At 43.1% G+C, this 22,452-nt stretch overlaps 1 protein-coding gene across 1 annotated transcript in view; it reads left to right on the forward strand.

Annotated features, from left to right (window-relative positions):
- Positions 1–458: 458 nt before the first annotated feature.
- The window catches only part of LOC147445969 (peptidyl-prolyl cis-trans isomerase FKBP15-1-like), an 86,684-nt gene continuing 64,690 nt past the window's right edge, over positions 459–22,452 (forward strand). Inside the window, exons 1-3 of the mRNA XM_086525296.1 lie at positions 459–667; positions 840–889; positions 987–1,049. Of these exons, the coding sequence (XP_086381422.1) occupies positions 604–667; positions 840–889; positions 987–1,049 (177 nt within the window). The 5' untranslated portion in view covers positions 459–603. The remainder of the gene's footprint in view (positions 668–839; positions 890–986; positions 1,050–22,452) is intronic.

Here is a 22,452-nt window from a genome sequence, read left to right on the forward strand (position 1 = left end):
GGGATCTAGGGCCCAAATTTGGAGGGGCGAGGCGGCTTTAATATCAGTCGTCGGATCATGGAGTGAACTAGGGGTGAACTAGGGGCGGGTAAACTAGGGTGTGATCATGTGCCATGACAATATGGGTAGCGACACACACTAGCGTGATGGTAGGGCATTCGTGTGGAAACCGAGAACTCAAGGTGAACTCGGGGCATCATTTTTGCCTTGAGTTCACCCCCTAGTTCACCGCGCAATTGGACGGTTGAGATCAAAGCCACTCAGCGCATCCAAATTTGGACCCTAGATCCCTCGTGGCTGGACCCACTGAAACGGTGGACCCGACAATTTCTACCTTTTGATAAAATTGCCGACGACAGCCAGGATTCGTCTTCCGCAGGGCCGTCTGAACCGAGCCTTAAATCAGCCTAAGAGTTAAACTTTGGCCTTGCTTCGTCTGGACGATCGAAACAGACCCAGAGAAACGGTGGACCCGACAATTTCTACCTTTTGATAAAATTGCCGACGACAGCCAGGATTCTTCTTCCGCAGGGCCGTCTGAACCGAGCCTTAAATCAGCCTAAGAGTTAAACTTTGGCCTTGCTTCGTCTGGACGATCGAAACATGGCGAGTCCCCTCCCCTTGCTTGCTCTGCTCGTGCTGTACTCGAGCTGCATGGCATTTTCAGGTTGGCACACGAGAGAGAGAGAGAGAGAGAGAGAGAGAGAGAGAGAGAGAGAGAGAGAGAGAGAGAGAGAGAGAGAGAGTAAGTGCCCATTTTTGATTTGTGAGAGAGAGAGAGAGAGAGAGAGAGAGAGAGAGAGAGAGTAAGTGCCCATTTTTGATTTGTGAATTCTCAGTAAGTGCTAAGAAGGACAGTGAAGTCAAAGAGCTGCAGATTGGAGTGAAGGTATTCTGTATGATTCCATGCTTGTATGAACACGTAGTCTTTTGTGGTCAAATCTGGTAGCGCAAACTAAGGTCTTGTTGGTTTTTTGATCTTTCAGTTCAAGCCTAAAACATGTGAGATTCAAGCTCACAAGGGAGACACAATCAAAGTTCATTACAGGGTGAGTTATGCTCAAAATCTTTTGAATTCTGTCTGGCTCTCTTTCTCTCTGTACATACATTGTATCCACATGTACGTATTTGTGTTTGAAAATATAGCGATAACATCTATAGATCGAGGTTCAGGCACGTGGGGATCATTGTAAAGAGGACTCAAGTGGCTAGGCTTCTATTATTATGAAGGTCTAGCTTTTTCTAGAGTAACTCATTGTTACATAAGATCTATGTTGGAGGCTAAGCTTTTAGCCTACATGCCTTCGATGCGTGTCAAATCTTGAATTTTGATATAAATTTGCAAGGAGTTCTTTGACATGTTTAATCAAGAAAGATTTTCATTTTTCTATTTCTTGCTTTCATGAGAATGGGTAAACAATCTTAGTAAACTGATTATCAAACCATAGAAACATGGAATGGGAAAATGGGAACGGTGGAGGTGTATAATGGGATTGTGAACCAGATCAAGAACAAAAAAACACTTAGTACACAAATGATTTGTCAGGTGCAGTGGAATTGAAATGGTGAAGATCTAGATTTTACACTTCCACAATCCTTTACTTCTTTTCCTTACTTTAGTGATTCCTTTTAGCTTGAGAGAGAGAGCGAATGACACCCGATGGGGTCCCAACCAGCCCTCTCAAAGGTCCCCTACACCGTTGCTGATGTGGTATTTGCTTTAGATTGCGTAAATAGAATGCACACATATGCAATACCTCAAGTGCAGGCTCTATTAACTCGAATGGTGACTGTCGCTGCGGTAACTCCTCGAGACGAGCACCTCTGGGACTGATTTGATGCATCTTGCGCCGCACGAGCCAAAAAAAGGTGCAGGGACCAGTTTTGATCAAATACTTCAAGAACACAAAGTACACAATTACTTATTACAGTTGCACCGAATGGTAGAAATTTGACTCACTCATATTATATGAAAAGTCTACAAATCTTATAAACAGAGGTTACATGGGGTAAACTAATTCTTATGGAGGCACCCTTCATTTCTCAGATTGATCGCTAGAGCTAGATCTGCATTTTTTTAGTGTAGCTCGCTTAGCATGCACCATACATGAAACGCCATCTTGGAACAGCTGCACCAAAATGTCCTCGGTGGCATCCTGTAAGGCCCATAGAGCTGCACGTTGTATACGTGTAACCGAATCTGAATATTGATCCATTTCTCTCACCACCTGAGAAAAGGTTGCTTTTGGTATTATTGGCTCGGTGCTCTTCTGATATTTTCGGATCTCACGTAAAGAAACCGTGCCTGGCTTCCATGGCCGTTGCTTTTGCGTTGTTGGCGTTGGTGGAGGAGCTGTCTGTCTGGCCCATTGGGGAGGGTCGTTTTTGTACTTTTTCCTCCTCTTCTCTTGGGCCTGTTGCTCTTTGGGTGTGAGCTTGTCTTTTTTCATTTTAGCACATTGTTTTGTTCTTTGAGGAATTTCTTGATGTGGGTTGCGGATGGCCACCAATGGGTAGATTTGGGGCTGAATTGCTCTCCCGATGTGAGAGAAATGAAGGGATGAAAATGCAAATCTTGATAATGGACAACGATGGAGCACTCAATGCCGGCGAGAGAATGGCCAAGGGGAGGCTTGATGGGCTGCTGAAGTACCGGACCGCAACGGGAAGGACTACTGAGTGCAGATCCACGCCCTTCCGGCGAGGGAAGGGTTAAAAATCGAAAATGCTAGGATTGATCTGCTGCTAGAGCTAGCACGTGGGCTGATTTGGCGTTTTTATGCAAAAACGCTATGGTTGATGATGGTTGCTGAAAACGCTGGCTGCTGACATGGGAGCAAAACGCCAAGGCTGATCTGCTCTCAAGCTAGCGCTAGGAATTCTGATGGAGGTCAATGGGTGCTGAATTATGGGTTATAAACTCCTTTAGGCTTAGGTAGGGTAAATTGTTCACCAAACCCAACAAATAAATTATAAAAATGGTGTATTTTATAAGTTTTTGACCTGGGCTAATTTTCGGGTACAACTGTCGCAAATTTGCCCAGCCGGGAATCCGAATGACACGGGGAATGCCTTCTTGGATTCCTATAACCTAAAACTACATGCATGTCATGCTAGATGTCCATTTTAGTGTACTAACATTCATCAAAACGCACGCACAAACCATTTATGCAAGAGGGTTTCACTCCTAGAGGCTTTTTTATTTGTGTTGGACCATTCATTCAAAATTCAACGTGGAGGTCAACGACCTTGAGAAAGAATCAAGGTGGATGCTAAAAGTATGATTCATTAGAAGGCATTGCGTTATATGATAAGAAAACATGATAGATAGTTCCTGTTTATCCAGAGAAATGAGATAGGATTATAGGATTCATGAAACGAGTGGGGTAGACTTCTTCAAAGGCTTGATCTTTTCAATTGCCACAGAATGGTTACGCGGTAGATGCCCGCGGCACTTATCCAAAGTTGTAGTTACCCTATCAAGGCATCTACATAGGCTCGAAAATCGTGGCTTTTTGTGCGGTGCAAATCTTGGCCATCTATACTAATGATGTGGCAATTATGAAGGGGCTGTTGACATGGAAAATCCCTACGCATACTTTTGGGCTGTTTTTTTTTGGTAAATAGCAGACGTTGCAGGTGCTTTTGCACACTATCGTATATATCATATGCTTTTAGTACTTTGGTGCTTTGTGCCTATACAAAGAGGTTGGGAATGTTGTTAGTTCTCAGATTGTGTGAGGGGACTCGCATAAAACAATTGTAATTGCAACAACACATCATTATAATAAAGAAATACCGCCAAGTCACCTAGTTTAGGGTGCCGACTCTTCGAAGGGGAACTCGACCTTTTTTTGTGTTGACTCATCATTTAAGTATAAAGTGTTCTTAGTTATTTTCTAGTTTTATTAAAGTCTTTCAATAATTCTCCCATTGGCATGTGAAGTGTTAGGGGTTTTCAACTATTTTTAATTGCCTTAAAGTTTGTTTCAATGATTTCTTTGTTAACAATGTGATCGTCCTAAACTATGTGCCAACGGGAAAATTGTTGAAATGTACTTTAAAACAATTGGAGTGGCGGAGTTGTGCTTCCAGATGCACTAGCCCCAAAGATTGACACCCCTTTCAGTATTTCTTTCTTATTGATGCTTCACAAGGTTGAATGTTTGAGGGCCCCTTTCTGCAGTGCTCCCAAGCTAATTTGCTTGGAGAGAGGCCCTCGCTCTGCTTATAAAGGTTCACAAGGGGGTCGAAAAATGGGGCGTCCCCAAAAGCTACTCAAGCCAGAAACAATTTTCAAAAAGTTGCACGCGGAAAGACCTCCAATTTGGGCCGTAAGGATATACCATGTTGCATCCCTTAAATTGCGACGTGATTGGTGGAAGCTGCCACCTACTTTTTATCTTCGTCAGATTTAGGTTTTGCTTTATTTTTAAGGCTTCTAGTGGCCCTAGGCCATTGTAGGGGCCATTATAGGTGCCACGTCATTACTTTAGGGCTTCTAGTTGCCCTAGACCATTGTATGGCCATTTTGCTGCGAGGATCTGCTGCGACGGGATGGGCTGAATGTTGGTGCAAAAACGCTGGTGCTGAAGACTGAAAACGTTAGGGTACTTGAGAGACTCGTTCTGCGGCTGGGTGGGCTCTGCTTCTCTGCCTGATTCTGCAAGCGCTAGGTCTTCATTTACAGGAATTATATGCTGGGTTGGGCAAGCTTTCCAACAAACCCACAATTTCTAAAAAGAATTCCAAAAGTCACTTATAAATAAATGACCTATAAGAGGTGTTTCATGCGGTAGAAAATGCTCATGCTGAAATGACTGTACTGTGCAAGAGAGGGTATGCAACTATGACCGGCCTGGACATGCACATCCTGCTAGAGGCTCACAAATGTGCCTGGCTAGTCCTAAGCTAAGACACATGCTAGACTTTAGCGGAACATCCCCCCCTGTTAAAGGTGAGGCACACTTTGCCGAACTCCTATCTTGGACTCTTTTGTACTACTGATGCTGACTGTATCATGTCCAGCATCGACTTGACCCGTGGCGTAGATGGGGAAGGGGGAGGGTCGGAAAATCCTCCTGGTGGGGAAAATTCTTCTTCACCACCTCCATGCTCATCACCTTCACGCAAAGTATCCATTCCGCTTCGGGTGATAACCATACACTGAGATCTTGGGTACTTAGGTTCGCGAGGAACTTGGGTGCTTGATGTTCTTGAGTTCTTTCTTTAGCTTGCAATCTGTGTTGGAGAAGGCTTTTATCTTACCCGGGCTCGACTCTTCCCGCGGGCGCACCCGTTGGTGGCCTTGCGCTCACACCAAAGTTGCTTTTTTCCACCTCACGTCGATTGGCCTGCGGCTAAGTGCACGGTCTGCTCTCAATGAGTGAAAAGAGGAACTAGGGGAGGTTGGACAAGCCCTTCTTTCTTGGGTTACTTGTCACTCTTCAAAAACACTATTAGAAATCGACACGCTCAAGTGAACTTGGGCTACGTGCGATCACAAGAAGCAAAAAATTTCTTGTGGTTCTTTCCTTGAGTGATACAGAACAGTGCCAAAGCTTTGATACCAATGTAAGGTGCAGCGGAAGTGAATGTTGCACTTTGCTCAAGATGAGTGCTCCGAACTGTGCTCAAGGGTTCCTTTTACTTACGGAAGGGAGAGCCTTCCGTTCCTTTAGCGAGAGTGCAATAATCACAAACAAAGTGAATGACACTGTGAATGAAGGTGCTGAGATTGAGATTGAGATTGAGATTGAGATTGAGATTGAGATTGAGAGAGAGAGAGAGAGAGAGAGAGAGAGAGAGAGAGAGAGAGAGAGAGAGAGAGAGAGAGAGAGAGAAGAATACAACACCAGATGGTTCTCAAACTCTCCTTTAAGGGCCCCCCTCTCTATGGCGAGAGAGGTCTATGCTATTGATTACACAAATTTGGTACAATGGTCTAGATGCAATGGACTTGCCGACAATGTCGACGACGACGACAATGACGGGCTGAAATCTGAAAACACTAGGGCTGAAATCTGCAAAACAATGACTTTTGCTGAATTTTGACACTGTGTCGGCGAGGACAGTGATGGCGATGACGCGACGACGATGCGCTGAAGACACAGATGTTGAAATCTGCAGACAACGAGCGGGCTGAATCTGAAAACACTGGCTGATCTGACGGCATGGCGAGGATCTGCTGCGGGTAGGTGAGATATGCGAGGCTAAGGACTGAGTCTGTTGTGCGTAAGTGTTGAAAACTGAAAACGCTGATGCACCGGGGCTGATTTGAGCCAGAAACTGCAAAACGCTAGGCAATCTGCAAGGTGCAAAAACGCTAGGCAATCTGCAATCTGTTGGCGATGTTAGGCATTTTTTGGATGAGCATAAAGTTAGTAGGTTGTGCCAAAAAGCTTGCTAACTAGCCTCATGTATATATGTGTACATAGTCCTGCAAGTCTTGGGAGTGACCATGTAAAAATTCATGTACAAAGGTTTGGTTTTTCCGGGCTTGTGTACTAGTGTTTTGGGTTGTTCGAGTTCCCAAGGCCCAAGTGTCACGTGACACATCCAACCCTATGTGTCCGTGGACAAGCTACAGCATGATCAGGGTTCAGTCAGTCCAATCAAGTCTAGATTAGAAGTGATCTGGCACTTTTGTGAGTCTATTCGTAGACCGTGCATGCCTAGTCACTTAGCATAGATGCATATCCTCTGGTTGCACATAGCATGATCATGAGTATTCCCTTCAAGATCCATCAGATTTAGTCAGGGGAATTTTCCAGTGCATTTAGCCTATTTTCCTTATTTTTGGTATTTTCACTTATTATTTTTAAGTGACTTTCCAACAAAAGTAGGTAGGGCAATTTTGCTAAGTTAATATATAAGCAAACCCAAGTTAGCACTTTCTGCCAGAAGAGGCAGCAGGAGCTCCCCGCTCAACAGGCAACTTCTCAGCAGAACCGCAGAACCCCCCCCACCCTTGGCGCTACCTTCTCCATTGGCTAGCGTTTTTGGTTCCAGCCAGTGACCCTCCAAGATCTGGCGTTTTCAGCATTGCCTAGATCGTCATCACCACCAGCACCCTAGCGTTTGCAGATTCCTCCCATCGCCAGCACCTCCAATTGCTAGCGTTTTACATTTCATCCCATTGATGATTCTCTCATTAAATGTTATGGTTGTACGTCGGGGCACCGTTTTGTCATATTGTTTGACCCAGGTAGTATGCATGATGTGATCAGTTCCTCTCTTGTTGAGAGAGCCTGCCTCGAAGTTAGTCCGAGATCTCCTATCGAGGTCGCTGGCTTTCGTCCCGGTATGGACGCTCTCATCACGGAGGAGTGCCTTGATGTGTTATTTGCAATTAAACAGACTGCCTTCACTAGAAAATTTGTTGTTTCTCCTCTCTTAGGATGTGAGATGATTTTGGGCATTCGATGGTTTCGTGATACTAACGCTCTCATTGATTTTGAGGCTAACACTTTAACTCTCAATGCCAAAAGTGATTCTCCTACTGTCATTCATGAAGAGGACATTGCTCATTCTCCAGCTCTCATTGCTAATATGCAGGACAAGATTGAAAGGATTCAGGAGAAGGAGACTCTCTCAGTCTCTTCTTCTCCAAAGCATGATACACGGGATTTACAGGATTGTGTGAAGCATGATGATTTGAATGATGATGATAAGCATGCTGGTTTGAATGATATTGATAAGCATGATGATTTGGATGACAATGACAAGCATGATGATTTGCATGATCACGATGTGATTTCTCACAAGCACGATGAGTTGTATGAAGAAGATGTGATTGTTCACCAGGATGATGTGTTAGTGGATGTTCTCTAGCGAAGCTAACCTCGTTGTAGATTCGATCAATCAGGAAGGATCGATCTTGACTTTCGAGTCGAGGTCCAAAGAACCCCCACAAGAAGATTCGATAGATCCCAAAGAATCCCCATAGGACGATTCGATCATTCAGGAAGAACCGATCTTGGCTCTCGAGCCTTGGTCCAAAGAACCCTTACAGGAAGTATTATGTGTTCGCATGATTGATACGCACGCATTGTTCGAGAGTGTTTCATTCGTGATCCTTTCCTGTATTTTAGTCAACATCGTTATGTGATCCTTTTTCCTAGGCATGACATATTGTATGTTGAGCACGTTTCTCTCATGGATGAGCACAAATGTATGCGGATTTTTCGTGAAAAGCTGAAAAGTATGTATGTCAAGAAAAGTCACATTCCATGTTTCTTCCTTGGCATGACACTGATTTGCCACAATTCATCGATTTTGATCAAACAGAAAAGATTCGATCTCATTGTTTGCATGTGTTTGATGAACAGACATCAGAGTGGTCCGACGAAGAGTCCCTTCCAGGATTCCGGATGCTATTGGCGATCTTCCTCGACGCCATACAGTTCGGTACCAGTACCTCACTTTAAAAAGGAGGGGATGTCACGTGACACATCCAACCCTATGTGTCTGTGGACAAAAGCTACAACATGATCAGGGTTCAGTCAGTCCAGTCAAGTCTAGATTAGAAGTGATCTGACACTTTTGTGAGTCTATTCATAGACCGTGCATCCCCAGTTACTTAGCATAGATGCATATCCTCTGGTTGCACATAGCATGATCATGAGTATTCCCTTCAAGATCCATCAGATTGAGTCAGGGGAATTTTCGAGTGTATTTAGCCTATTTTCCCTATTTTTGGTATTTTCACTTATTATTTTTAAGTGACTTTCCAACAAAAGTAGGTAGGGCAATTTTGCTAAGTTAATATATAAGCAAACCCAAGTTAGCACTTTCTGCCAGAAGAGGCAGCAAGAGCTCCCTGCTCAACAGGCAACTTCTCAGTAGAACCGCAGAACCCCCCCCCCCAAACTTGGCGCTACCTTCTCCATTGGCTAGCGTTTTTGGTTCCAGCAGTGACCCTCCAAGATCTGGCGTTTTCCGCATTGCCTGGATTGTCATCACCACCAGCACCCTATTTTCCCTATTTTTGGTATTTTCACTTATTATTTTTAAGTGACTTTCCAACAAAAGTAGGTAGGGCAATTTTGCTAAGTTAATATATAAGCAAACCCAAGTTAGCACTTTCTGCCAGAAGAGGCAGCAGGAGCTCCCCGCTCAACAGGCAACTTCTCAGCAGAACCGCAGAACCCCCCCCAACCTTGGCGCTACCTTCTCTATTGGCTAGCGTTTTTGGTTCCAGCAGTGACCCTCCAAGATCTGGCGTTTTCAGCATTGCCTGGATCGTCATCACCACCAACACCCTAGCGTTCGCCGTTTGCAGATTCCTCCCATCACCAGCACTTCCAATTGCTAGCGTTTTACATTTCAGCCCATCAGCATTTTTGGACTCCATCAAACCTAGCGTTTTTGCTAAGGACACATGCCAGACCAGCGTTTTCAATTTCAGCCTTAGCGACAGCAGAGAGGCAGCGTTTTCAGCCTATGGGACAGCAGTAGAATCAGCCCCAATTGGATGCAGAAGAACCCCCATATTCAGCCCATAAAACGCAGCCAAAACAGTCATTTTCAGCCACCGAAACAGCCCCGTCAGTTCGAAGACCACATGTTTCAGCCATCAAGTCGTCGTCGTCATCACCGTCATCGTCATCGGCATAGTCCAAGTTGCATCAATCTATTGCACTACGCAGTACGAGAGTGGGGCCTTCGGAGGAGGGTTTTACAACGTCTCTGGTGTCGTATCTCTCTTCTCTCTCTATCTCTTAGTCTCATACACTTGCACGCACAATGTCCATTCACTTTGTTTGTGATCATAACACTTTCCACTAAGAACGGAAGGCTCTCCCTTCCATAAGAACTAAAAGGAACCTTGAGCACAGTTCGGAGCACTCATCTTGAGCAAAGCGCAAACAATCATTCCGTTGCACCTAACATTAGTATCAGAGCTTTGGCAGTGTTCTGTATCACTCAAGGAAAGAATCACAAGAACCACAAGATTTTTTTTTTGCTTGTTGAGGTCGCATGAACCCAAGCTCGCTTGGGCGTGTCGATTCCTAATCGTGTTTTGTTGAAGAGTGACAGGAATCCCAAGAAAGAAGGGCTTATCCAACCTCCCCTTGTGTCTCTTTTCACTCATTGAGAGCGGACCGTGCACTTAGCGGCCGGCCAATCGACGTGAGGGGGGGGAAAGCAAGCTTGGTGTGAGCACAAGGCCGCCAAGGGGTGCGCCCGTAGAAAAGAGTAGAACTCGAGTGAAGAGAAGATTCTTCTCCAACGCGATTTGCAAGCGAAAGAAAACCTCAAGAACTTCAAGATCCTCAAGAACCCAAGAACCAAGACCCTCAAGAACCCAAGTACCTCGTGAACTTAAGAACCAAAGATCGTAGTGCATGGTCGTCACCCGAAGCGGAATGGATACTTCGCATACAGGTGATGAGCATGAGAGAGGTGACGAAGATTTCTCCCCACCAGGAGATTTTTCCAACCCTCCCCCTTCGCCATCTACACCACGAGTTGTTCTAACTCCTATGGAGATGATGGTCAAGTCAATGATGGACATGATGCTGGCACAACAAGAAGCGACTCGCGTCACTTTAGAAGCGAATCGCGTTGCGTTGGCACAACAAGAAACCAATCGCGTTGCTTTCGAGCGTGAGCGCGATGAACGAAATGAACGAAAAGCAGAAAGGGAGGCCGAGCGTGAAGCTCAAAGGGAGCTACGCACTCAAGAATTTATTTCCCAAGTGCTAGCCTCGAAGACCGAACCACCCAAAGATCGTGGGAGTTTATCAAGTGGCGCAAGCCACGACGCGGATTCCAACCATCCAGTCACAGAGAAGTTGACTTTCAGTAAGTATGACGGTAAGATGGATGCTACGGTTATTCATTCTTGGTTGCATCAATTTAATGCTTATTTTGCGACAACTAAGAAGACAGGAAATAGCAAAGTTTACGGTAGCTATGTACCTTGCCGGTGATGCCATCAATTGGTACCACGCATGGCAAGAGGCACAGCTAGCCGTGCACCTAGAGGCAACCGACGGATTCACGTCCCTTTCCTTCGATTGGGCTGAATTCCAAGACAAGCTCAAGGCGCGGTTTATGCCACCTTAGTACCTCGCACGATTGAAGGACGATTGGCGCTCTCTTAAGCAAATTGGTATGTCGGTTATGTCTTTTTCTAATCGTGTTTTACAGCTAGGTACTCAATTACCAAAATCGGATGATGAGCGCAAAGAGGCTTCTCTCTTTGGATTGGACAAGTATATCAAGTACGATGTCGAGGTACTTGATCCAATCGATCTCAACAAGGCGATAGCGATTGCTCTCGCACAGGAAATGAAGCACAACAAGGGAAAGCCTAAGGAGAACAAGACTTCCACAAGTACCTCGCAGACTTCTCAGAACCCGCAGAATGGTAAGAACGGTAAGAATGATAACTCTTCTAACCAATCTTCCAACACTCTCTCATCAAAGAATTCTTCCAATGAATCTAAGGGTAAGGCTAACACAATTGCTAAACCTAAGCTTACTCCAGATGAAAAGGTAGCACAAGGAATTGTAGGAGGATACATCACGTCGGAAGAACAAAGCACGTATTCTAAAGAAGGTCGTTGTTTTCATTGTCACAATAAGGGTCACATAAAAAGAACATGTCCTAAGCTTGAATTGATTGAATCTAAAGAACCCACAGCACCCACTTCCTCTGTCAATGCAATGAATGATAACACGAGTGTGCCCCAAGTTTCTCAGGACCCTCCCATTGATGATTCTCTCATTAAATGTTATGGTCATACGTCGGGGCACCGTTTTGTCATATTGTTTGACCCAGGTAGTATGCATGATGTGATCAGTTCCTCTCTTGTTGAGAGAGCCTGCCTCGAAGTTAGTCCGAGATCTCCTATCGAGGTCTCTGGCTTTCGTCCCGGTATGGACGCTCTCATCACGAAGGAGTGCCTTGATCTGTTATTTGCAATTAAACAGACTGCCTTCACTAGAAGATTTGTTGTTTCTCCTCTCTTAGGATGTGATATGATTTTGGGCATTTGATGGTTTCGTGATACTAACGCTCTCATTGATTTTGAGGCTAACACTTTAACTCTCAATGCCAAAAGTGATTCTCCTGCTGTCATTCATGAAGAGGACATTGCTCATTCTCCAGCTCTCATTGCTAATATGCAGGACAAGATTGAAAGGATTCAGGAGAAGGAGACTCTCTCAGTCTCTTCTTCTCCAAAGCATGATACACAGGATTTACAGGATTGTGTGAAGCATGATGATTTAAATGATGATGATAAGCATGCTGGTTTGAATGATATTGATAAGCATGATGATTTGGATGACAATGACAAGCATGATGATTTGCATGATCACGATGTGATTTCTCACAAGCATGATGAGTTGTATGAAGAAGATGTGATTGTTCACCAGGATGATGTGTTAGTGGATGCTTTTTCTAGCGAAGCTAACCTCGTTGTAGATTCGATCAATCAGGAAGGATCGATCTTGACTTTCGAGTCGAGGTCCAAAGAACCCCCACAAGAAGATTCGATAGATCCCAAAGAATCCCCATAGGACGATTCGATCATTCAGGAAGAACCGATCTTGGCTCTCGAGCCTTGGTCCAAAGAACCCTTACATGAAGTATTATGTGTTCGCATGATTGATACGCACGCATTGTTCGAGAGTGTTTCATTCGTGATCCTTTCCTGTATTTTAGTCAACATCGTTATGTGATCCTTTTTCCTAGGCATGACATATTGTATGTTGAGCACGTTTCTCTCATGGATGAGCACGAATGTATGCGGATTTTTCGTGAAAAGCTGAAAAGTATGTATGTCAGGAAGTCACATTCCATGTTTCTTCCTTGGCATGACACTGATTTGCCACAATTCATCGATTTTGATCAAACAGAAAAGATTCGATCTCATTGTTTGCATGTGTTTGATGAACAGACATCAGAGTGGTCCGACGAAGAGTCCCTTCCAGGATTCCGGATGCTATTGGTGATCTTCCTCGACGCCATACAGTTCGGTACCAGTACCTCACTTTAAAAAGGAGGGGATGTCATGTGACACATCCAACCCTATGTGTCTGTGGACAAAAGCTACAGCATGATCAGGGTTCAGTCAGTCGAGTCAAGTCTAGATTAGAAGTGATCTGACACTTTTGTGAGTCTATTCATAGACCGTGCATCCCCAGTTACTTAGCATAGATGCATATCCTCTAGTTGCACACAGCATGATCATGAGTATTCCCTTCAAGATCCATCAGATTCAGTCAGGGGAATTTTCGAGTGTATTTAGCCTATTTTCCCTATTTTTGGTATTTTCACTTATTATTTTTAAGTGACTTTCCAACAAAAGTAGGTAGGGCAATTTTGCTAAGTTAATATACAAGCAAACCCAAGTTAGCACTTTCTGCCAGAAGAGGCAGCAGGAGCTCCCCGCTCAACAGGCAACTTCTCAGCAGAACCGCAGAACCCCCCTCAACCTTGGCGCTACCTTCTCCATTGGCTAGCGTTTTTGGTTCCAGCAGTGACCCTCCAAGATCTGGCGTTTTCCGCATTGCCTGGATCTTCATCACCACCAGCACGCTAGCGTTTGCAGATTCCTCCCATCACCAGCACCTCCAAGTGCTAGCGTTTTACATTTCAGCCCATCAGCGTTTTTGGACTCCATCAAACCTAGCGTTTTTGCTAAGGACACATGCCAGACCAGCGTTTTCAATTTCAGCCTTAGCGACAGCAGAGAGGCAGCGTTTTCAGCCTATGGGACAGTAGTAGAATCAGCCCCAATTGGATGCAGAAGAACCCCCATATTCAGCCCATAAAACGCAGCCAAAACAGTCATTTCAGCCACCGAAACAGCCCCGAAAATCAGCAGTTAGAAGACCACAGGTTTCAGCCATCAAGTCGTCGACGTCATCACCGTCGTCCTCATCGGCATAGTCCAAGTTGCATCAGTTCATTGCATATGCATTGTACCACTTTGTGCAATCAAAAGTAGATCACTCTCGTCGACGAGAGTGGGGCCTTCGGAGGAGGGTTTTACAACGTCTCTGGTGTCGTATCTCTCTTCTCTCTCTATCTCTCAGTCTCATACACTTGCACGCACAGTGTCCATTCACTTTGTTTGTGATCATAGCACTTTCCACTAAGAACGGAAGGCTCTCCCTTCCATAATAACTAAAAGGAGCCTTGAGCACAGTTCGGAGCACTCATCTTGAGCAAAGCGCAAACAATCATTCCGCTGCACCTAACACCAAGCCATGGTTTCCAATAAATATTTTCAGCCGTGCTTTATAGCTTGTGAATTGGACTTGTACATCATGAGTTATGTGCGTCCAAAGTGCGCGGTCTCGACTTAGAAAGTGATTGCAGATGCATGCGACAAAGGCAACTAGGCCAACTTGATGATTTGAATTAGAAATGCTTAGATTTGAAATTTCTAGAAGTAGCCGAGGTGATGGGCTCCAGCCGTACTTTATGGTGTCATTTGGTGACCGGAGCAGCAAGTTATGCTTCAGGAAAGTTGTCTGGGAAGTTCTCTCACTTGGAGGAGGAGCTGGAAATTAACTTGGGCATGAGGAGTTGGGAGGATTGTGGAGGAAGTTGCCATGTGGCATGGGATTCATCCCACATGGGAAGGGGTAAGGAGAGGATGGGGGGTATATAGGGCAAGTTAGGAGCTGCCTTTGTGGTGGAAGGAGCTTGGGGGAGAGAGCTCGTGGACTCAAAAGGAGATGGAGGTGCCTTTTTCCAGCTTTTCACACTGCCTGCCCAAGCACTTCCTCCCCTTTTTGGTCTTTTGGACAAGTGCCCACCCCTTCCCTTGAGCACAAAGGCACCGACTTGGCTCTATCTAGGCTTTACCAAAAAAGGCTCAAAATGAACCAATGAAATGAAAACCTCAAAGGCCATGTCGGCTGAGGAGAGAGAGAAGAAAGATTTGAGTAAAGAGGATAAGAGGAGCCCCATTTTAATAGCTGCAACACCTGCATACTTTCCATAGAGCTCATTTTTGAGCAAGAGAGAGTACCTTCCAACTTCGGATGGCCATATCTCTCTCATTTTTCCTCTGTTTTTAGTCTATGGATACTCTACCGATATCTACTCGAGACGAGCTATGTCATGATGTCCTTGGTTTCTTCTTAATTCCAAGTGTGCTTCATGCTAGAAGGGTTCTTCATAAATCTTTACAGGTGCTTATCATAGGTGGTTTCGGTGGTGCAATAGTTCTTCCTTCAGACGGTGTGACTTGTGCAAGGCTATAGAGGCACTCGTTTTCCTTGTCGTTTGCACGCTAACATCATTTTGGTGCCCTCACTGAGGAGCAAGTGCTCCCATGCTCCAATTTTTGTGAAATATGTCTATTCTGCAAGCATAGAATGTAAAGGGGATGTGGGTCCTTATGGACAACCGCCTATGTATGTGCAAATTGTGGACAACACTTGAGGCGGTCGTGTAATTGGATTGCAGTCTTTGGAGGGTCGTGAGGTTTTATGAAGCCAAGCACTGGGGCGCCGGGTTACCCAGTGTGAGGTGAATTCTGTACTGGAGCGATCCATCGACATGCCTTGAACTTTCGATGTCACATGTAAGTGTTTTTGTGGCAATCAAACATGGTGGACGAGTTTCCACTGTTTCATGGATTGCCTAATGAGAATGCACGGACTTTTATTGAGAAATTGGAAGTCAATTGCTTATTGCGAAATATACTAGATCAAGCTATATTGTTGCGGTTGCTGCAACACAGTTACATACGAGGCAAAAGTTTGGTTACAACATTATGAAGAGCTGGTGCAGACACAAACTCCAGGTGTGGTTTTGGACTACAATCGTGTGAAGTAGGCTTTTCTGGCACAATACAGGAGCATCGATGTACTTGATGAAGTTTGGTATGAAATTTTGGGGTACACCCAGAAGGTTAATCAAAGTGTTGATGATTTTGTCATGCAGTTCACCCGTTTATGGGATAAATGGGCCCGAGCTTTGGGAAATGAAATCCCTCCAGCCATGTTAAAGAAGGTCCGTTTTGTGGCAAACTTAAAGGGAAGTCTGAAGGTCAAAGCTGAGTTGAAAAGGCTTGCTACCTTCAAGGAAGTAGTCACTATCGCCAGGGAGAAAGAATGGAAGGCTCAAAGACTCAATGAGTATTGGAAAGCGGTCCATGTGCAAGGTAATGGTGGTCAAAATGAGGGAAATCAGGCAGAGGCTGGAGCCCAACCTGCTCAAAGGGTTGCGAACACTGAACAATTACAGTGAAATATGCAAGACATAATGACCATGATGCAAGAATTGTGGCTCAGTGTTCTTGGAGGTGGTTGTGGTCGTCGTCGTGGTAGAGGAATGGTCCAGCCGTGCGAAGCTTAGCCTAATGCTAATGTGGGTTGTGGACAAGGTGTCTTTGAGCCGCAAAGGGGGTTCATCCCTACCTGTTATAATTGTGGTGAACTCGGTCATATCAGCACTTATTATCCAAAGCCAACAAGGATGGGAGGTGATATCTTTCCACTTCCTCAACAGATTCCTAACAGGGCTAATGATTATGCATTGGATATACGGGGAGATCAAGGTACTGAACAGGAAAATCAGGCCTCAACCTCTGGTGGTCATGTGAGTATTGTGCGGGTTGAAAAGAAAGAAGCAGATATAATGCCCGTAGGCAAAAGAGAGAGGGAAGGCTATGCTGCTCTAGGTCCCAGTAAGAAGAAAGGGAAAGAGAAAGAGGGTGAAGATGCGAAAGTTAAGAGGAAGAGAAGACCTCGTAGACGGTTTGAAGTAGCAGATTTACCTTTGGGAGAAAGACAAACAACTTACAATTTAAAGGAAGACTTGATTGGGAGGAAAGTAGATTGTACTTTTGGACAGTTGATGAATATGGTGCCCAAACTTAAGAGGCAGTGGAAGTTATTAGTGAATCTAGAGAAAGAGCCGAAGCATGGACAAGTCAGAGTGTTGACTATGGGAGAGTTACCCGACATTTGTCCTGTGGTGAACGCTTGGCACAAAGGTGTGGGCATGGGAGAGGCTTACATTGATGGAGGTGCTCAAGTTTGTGTGATCACACAGTCATGTGTCGAGAGACTGGGTCTCATTACATGTGGAAGCTATGGGTTTAGGTTTCGACTAGCAAATCATGCCAAAGTGAAGCGTTTGGGGCTGATTAAGAATTTGGAAGTTGAAGTCTTTAACGTGAAGATTATAGTAAACTTTCATGTTATGCCAGCTGGCCTGGGAGCTTTTCCTCTCATTTTGGGACGACCTTGGTTGAGAGCTATTGGTGCTGTGCAAGATTGGGACAAGGGCACAATTTGTGTGTATGGCAAGAAGGGTGAAAAGAGGGTGTTTGATACAATTACCAAGCATTTGATGCTAGAAGATGTGAGTGAAAATGATGAATCCGAAGTTACCAGTGAAGACAATTTTGGAGATTCGGAAAGTAGCACTGCTTCCAATTCTAGTGATGAGGGTGAAGTGTCATTCTTGTTGTTGGACGAGGAGAAGAGAGAAATTGGTGAAGTATTGCAAGTGTCAGGGAATATAAATGCTCGAGTTGTTTAGAGCAACTTGAAGAGTTGATGCAACCTAAACAAGAATTGCCAGTGAAGAAGGAGTTGATTCAAAATATGTTCAGTACTGATTTGACACACAGAGAAAGAAGGGAGTACTTAACAATGTTGGACAAGCAGTGAAGTTGAGATCACATATTGTCAAGTTTGGTTCTTTGCTCTTCGTAGGTTTGTAGTAGTATTCATTTTTCGATTTCATATTTAGCTTACCGGAGGACTTAAGAATGTGTTCCGTTATAGGTTGTTGTGTGAAGTTTGATTTCGAGGATTAAGTTTTTAAGATGTCTTATCCTTTTTTTTTTTTTTTTGGCTTAAAGTTGAGTACTTGTTTTAAGCCAAGTAAGTTGCGTCAACTTATTTTACACATACCTTTTTTGAAAACATTTTTAAGTTAATAATGTTTTGTTTTATCTAGTTTTGTTTCGAAGCAATCAAAGTGATTTAGTTAGTTAGTTTGTTTGTTTTTGTTTTTCTTTTCTTTTCTTGTGTCCCTTGCTTTTATAGTTTTATGAGTGCTTTATTCCCTCTTATAATTCGTGAGTTCAGACTATTTTGAACTTATGAAGGTATACTTAACGATGTTGGACACGTTTCCAAATCTTTTCATCACTTCATATCAAGAAATAAGGGGTTTTGTTGGAGATCTTGTGAAGATCGAATTAGTTGAAGGGGCAAAGTCAATAAGATAGAAATTAAGAAGGATGGGTAAGGAGCAAATGAATGCTTTAAAGGAAGAAGTGGATAAACTTTTGGATGCGGGGTTTATTTTGCCAGTTGATAATGCTGAATGGGTGAGCCTTGTAGTGGTCATTGGAGAGTTTGCGTTGATTATAAGCCATTAAATACAGTGACCAAGAAAGATCCTTATCCTTTACTTTTCATTGATCAACTTTTAGATGCAGTGGCTTACTTTGAAAGATACAGTGTCTGTGATGGTTATTCATGATATTTTCAGGTTATCCTTGCTCCTGAAGACCGGAAAAAAACTACTTTTATCACTCCATGGGGTTGTTTTTGCTTTTGTTGCCTTCCTTTTGGGTTAACAAATAGGCCTGGAGCTTTTGAAAGAAAAGTGGATTGGGTCCTTACCTCGTTTCTTGGGAAGTTTGTCAAAGAATTCATAGATGATTTCTGTGTATACAGCTCAAGGAAAGAGCACGTTCAGAAGCTTGAAATGACTTTTGCAAGGTATGATGAATGTGGGGGTCAGTTGAACCTTAAGAAGTGTCATTTGGCGCAGCCAAGGGTGAAGCTTCTTGGACATGTGATTTCAGGAAATGGGATAGAAGCAGATCTAGAGAAAGTGGAAGCTTTGTTATTGTTGTCATCTCCAAAGAATATAAGACATTTGGTCACTTTCATACAGAAGGTTAAATATCTGTTTTGATTCATACCTTTGGCATCACAATTATTGTATCCATTGCAACAAGCGGTTAAGAATGATCCATTGGAGTGGACACGTCACTGTGAAGATGTTTTTGACAAAGTCAACGAAGTTTTGAGTACACTACCCATTATGCAAGCTCGTGTTTGGGAAAAGGAGTTTTATGTTAACCCATCAGTGGGAGATGATGCTATTGGGGCCATGTTGTTGCAAAGGGGGAAGGAATCTGAGTATATGAAGCATGTTCATTATACTAGCAGAGTGAAGACTCCTCATGAAAGAGATTACTCTGAAATTGAATTGGTGATGACCAGCATGGTTTATGCTTGCAGACGATTCAAACATTACTTGTTGCAAAAGTTGTTCGCTTTTCTCACCAGTTATTCATTGCTTCCTTAGTTGCTTAATAATTCGAGTATATCAAAAACAGTAATGAAATGGGTTATTGAACTTCAGGAGTTTCAGTTAACCTTTTTGGTAGAAGAGAGTACTCGGGCTACCCTGACAGATTTACTAACTTATTCGGAGATTCCTATTTTGGTTAAGGAAGAGGTGGTGCAAAGGAAGAAGGTCGAAACTCTTGCCATATCCAATGCTTCACTGTTATATTTTGATGGCTCTTATCGAAGAAGTCATGATGTTGCTTCGGGAGGAATTGTTATTTATGATGCATAAGGAAAACTTGCAAGGAAATAAGGGCTCAAACTCGATGCAAAAAGTAACAATGAAGCAGAGTACATGGCTCTTGAAGGTGGCTTGTACATCTGTTTACGACTGGAATTAGACGCATACAAATCAAAGGAGATGCCTTGTTGGTTGTGAAGCAAGTATTGGGAGTATGAAAGAATAAGAATCCTTAATTGGAAAATTTATGCTTCAAGGTGAAATCGTTACTCAAAACGTTTGAAGCATGGAGTTTGCAGTATATTGAGAGATCTCAAAATGAAGAAGCTCATGATGTTGCCCAAGAAATGATCACTAGTGTGTTTGTGCTGAAGGCTAATGTCCCTTTATATCATGGAAGGGAAGTGTTATCAAAGGAGGCGGATTTTCTGTTGACAGGTGTTTTACGTGAAGATCCACCATCCTCCAAAAAGTAATCTTATTCTTCCTGTTTGGACAAGCAGTGAAGTTGAGATCACATATTGTCAAGTTTGGTTCTTTACTCTTCGTAGGTTTGTAGTAGTATTCATTTTTCTATTTCGTATTTAGCTTACCTGAGGACTTAAGAATGTGTTCCGTTAGAAGTTGTTGTGTGAAGTTTGATTTTTAGGATTAAGTTTTTAAGATGTCTTATCCTTTTTTGCTTAAAGTTGAGTACCTGTTTTAAGCCAAGTAAGTTGCGTCAACTTATTTTACACATACCTTTTCTAAAAACATATTTAAGTTAATAATGTTTTGTTGTATCTAGTTTTGTTTCGTAGCAAACAAAGTGATTTAGTTTGTTTTGTTTGTTTGTTTTTCTTTTTCTTTTCTTTTCTTGGTCCCGTGCTTTTATAGTTTTATGAGTGCTTTATTCCCTCTAATCATTCGTGAGTTCAGACTATTCTGAACTTATGAAGGTATATTCTTTTATAAGAAAAGCTAGAAAGTACAAAATGCTTGAGGATGTGCTTTACATGAAAGGAAGTGATTTAGTATTACGTCGTGTGCCTTGGAAAGAGGAAATCTACAAGATTTTGGAAGAAAATCATGAGGGATCTTGTTGAGGCCATTTTGCCATGAGCATTACATTACATAAGATTCTGCAAGAAGGCTATGTGTGGCCAAGTATCTAGCGGGATGTTAACCATTGGTGCAATGTTTATCTTGTTAGAAAATGGGGAAAATAATTTTGAAGCCTGAATTATGAAAGACAATTCTAGCTTTTGATGTATTGAAAAATGGAGTCTTGATGCTATTGGACCCTTGCCTATGACTAGCAAAAGAAATGCTTACATTCTGACAGCAATGGATTATTTGTCGCGTTGGACAGAAGCCAAAGCTGTTAAACAAATTACAAGTAAGGAAATGGAAATGTTTGTATATGAGCATATATGTTGCAAATTTGGTGTGCCACTAGAACTACTTTCTGATAGAGGACCGGGATTTAGAGGAGAGCTGTTTGATTTCCTATGCGAAAAGCTCAATACTCAACATAGGCACAATTTTCCTTATTATTCACAATGGAATGGTCTCAATGAGAGGTTTAATGGAGAGTTGGTGAAAATCTTGATAAAGATGACCCAGACACATGGGAAAACTTGGAATTCAAAGTTGCCTTGTGCATTATGGGTGTATAGAACTGTTATCAAAACGAGCACAGGGTTTTCTCCTTACCACTCGGTCTATGGCAAAGAAGCATAGTTGCCAATTGAAGTGGAAATTCTTGCACTCAAATTGTGGTCATTGGGAGATGAAGAGCAAAAAGATACTTGGCAGAAAAGGTTATTGGATTTACAATGTTTGCAATTGGATAGAGTTTTGGCTTTAAGCTACTATGAGGAAGTATCAAAGAAAGCTCAGATAAAGGCTAATGAATGTGTGAAGGATAAGGGAATTGAAAAGGGTGATCTTGTGTTGCGATACAATAGTAAGCTGGACAGTACTTTCCAGAAAAAAATTCAAATCAAATGGGAAGGTCCTTTTACTGTTGTGAACAAGTTTGACAATGGGACATATTAGTTGGCAGATTTGGGTGGTGCACATCATAAATACCGTGTTAATGGTTACAGATTGAAGAAATATCTGGCACGTTTGATGACAATTGTGACAGATGATGTTATCAATGGAGAAAGACAGTGTGAAGACATCCGAGGATGTAAATGAGGTTTCTGGGAATGAGCTGTAGCAATTGTTCACCCTAGAAACCTCTGCTTGTCATGAATGATCAAGCAAGCTAAGGGGGGGCTAGCAAGTTATGTTAGGCATTTTTTGGATGAGCATAAAGCCAGTAGATTGTGCCAAAAAGCTTGCTAACTAGCCTCATGTATATATGTGTACATAGTCCTGCAAGTCTTGGGAGTGACCGTGTAAAATTTCATGTACAAAGGTTTGGTTTTGCCGAGCTTGTGTACTAGGGTTTTGGGTTGTTCGAGTCCCCAGGACATGGTTTCCAATAAATATTTTCAGCCGTGCTTTATAGCTCGTGAATCAAACTTGTACATCATAAGTTATGTGCGTGCGAAGTGGGTATTTTCGACTTAGAAAGTAATTGCAGATGCATGCGACAAAGACAACTGGGCCAACTTGATGCTTAGTGTTGCTAAATTGGCTTTATCTGACAGAAAAATAATTCTAAATGAATTATTGGATTTATAAGTGAGAGGGTTTTCTCGCTTGGAACACCAAGGAAAAATAATTCTAAATGAATTATTGGAATTTTAAGTCAGAGGGTTTTTCTCACTGGAGACATCCGAGTACAGAATATTCCTAGTGCGTCATTCAGAGTAATGACGGGAGCATTGTGAACGGGAATATCTGTAAGGCCACCAAGAACTGGTACTTCTGATGCGTCACATCGGATGGGTGACAGGGAGCATCAAGAAGAAGTATTC

This window comes from Adiantum capillus-veneris, chromosome 12 (genome assembly GCF_014529385.1).
Source record: "Adiantum capillus-veneris isolate H3 chromosome 12, ASM1452938v2, whole genome shotgun sequence".
In the NCBI taxonomy this organism is placed as follows: Eukaryota; Viridiplantae; Streptophyta; class Polypodiopsida; order Polypodiales; family Pteridaceae; genus Adiantum; species Adiantum capillus-veneris.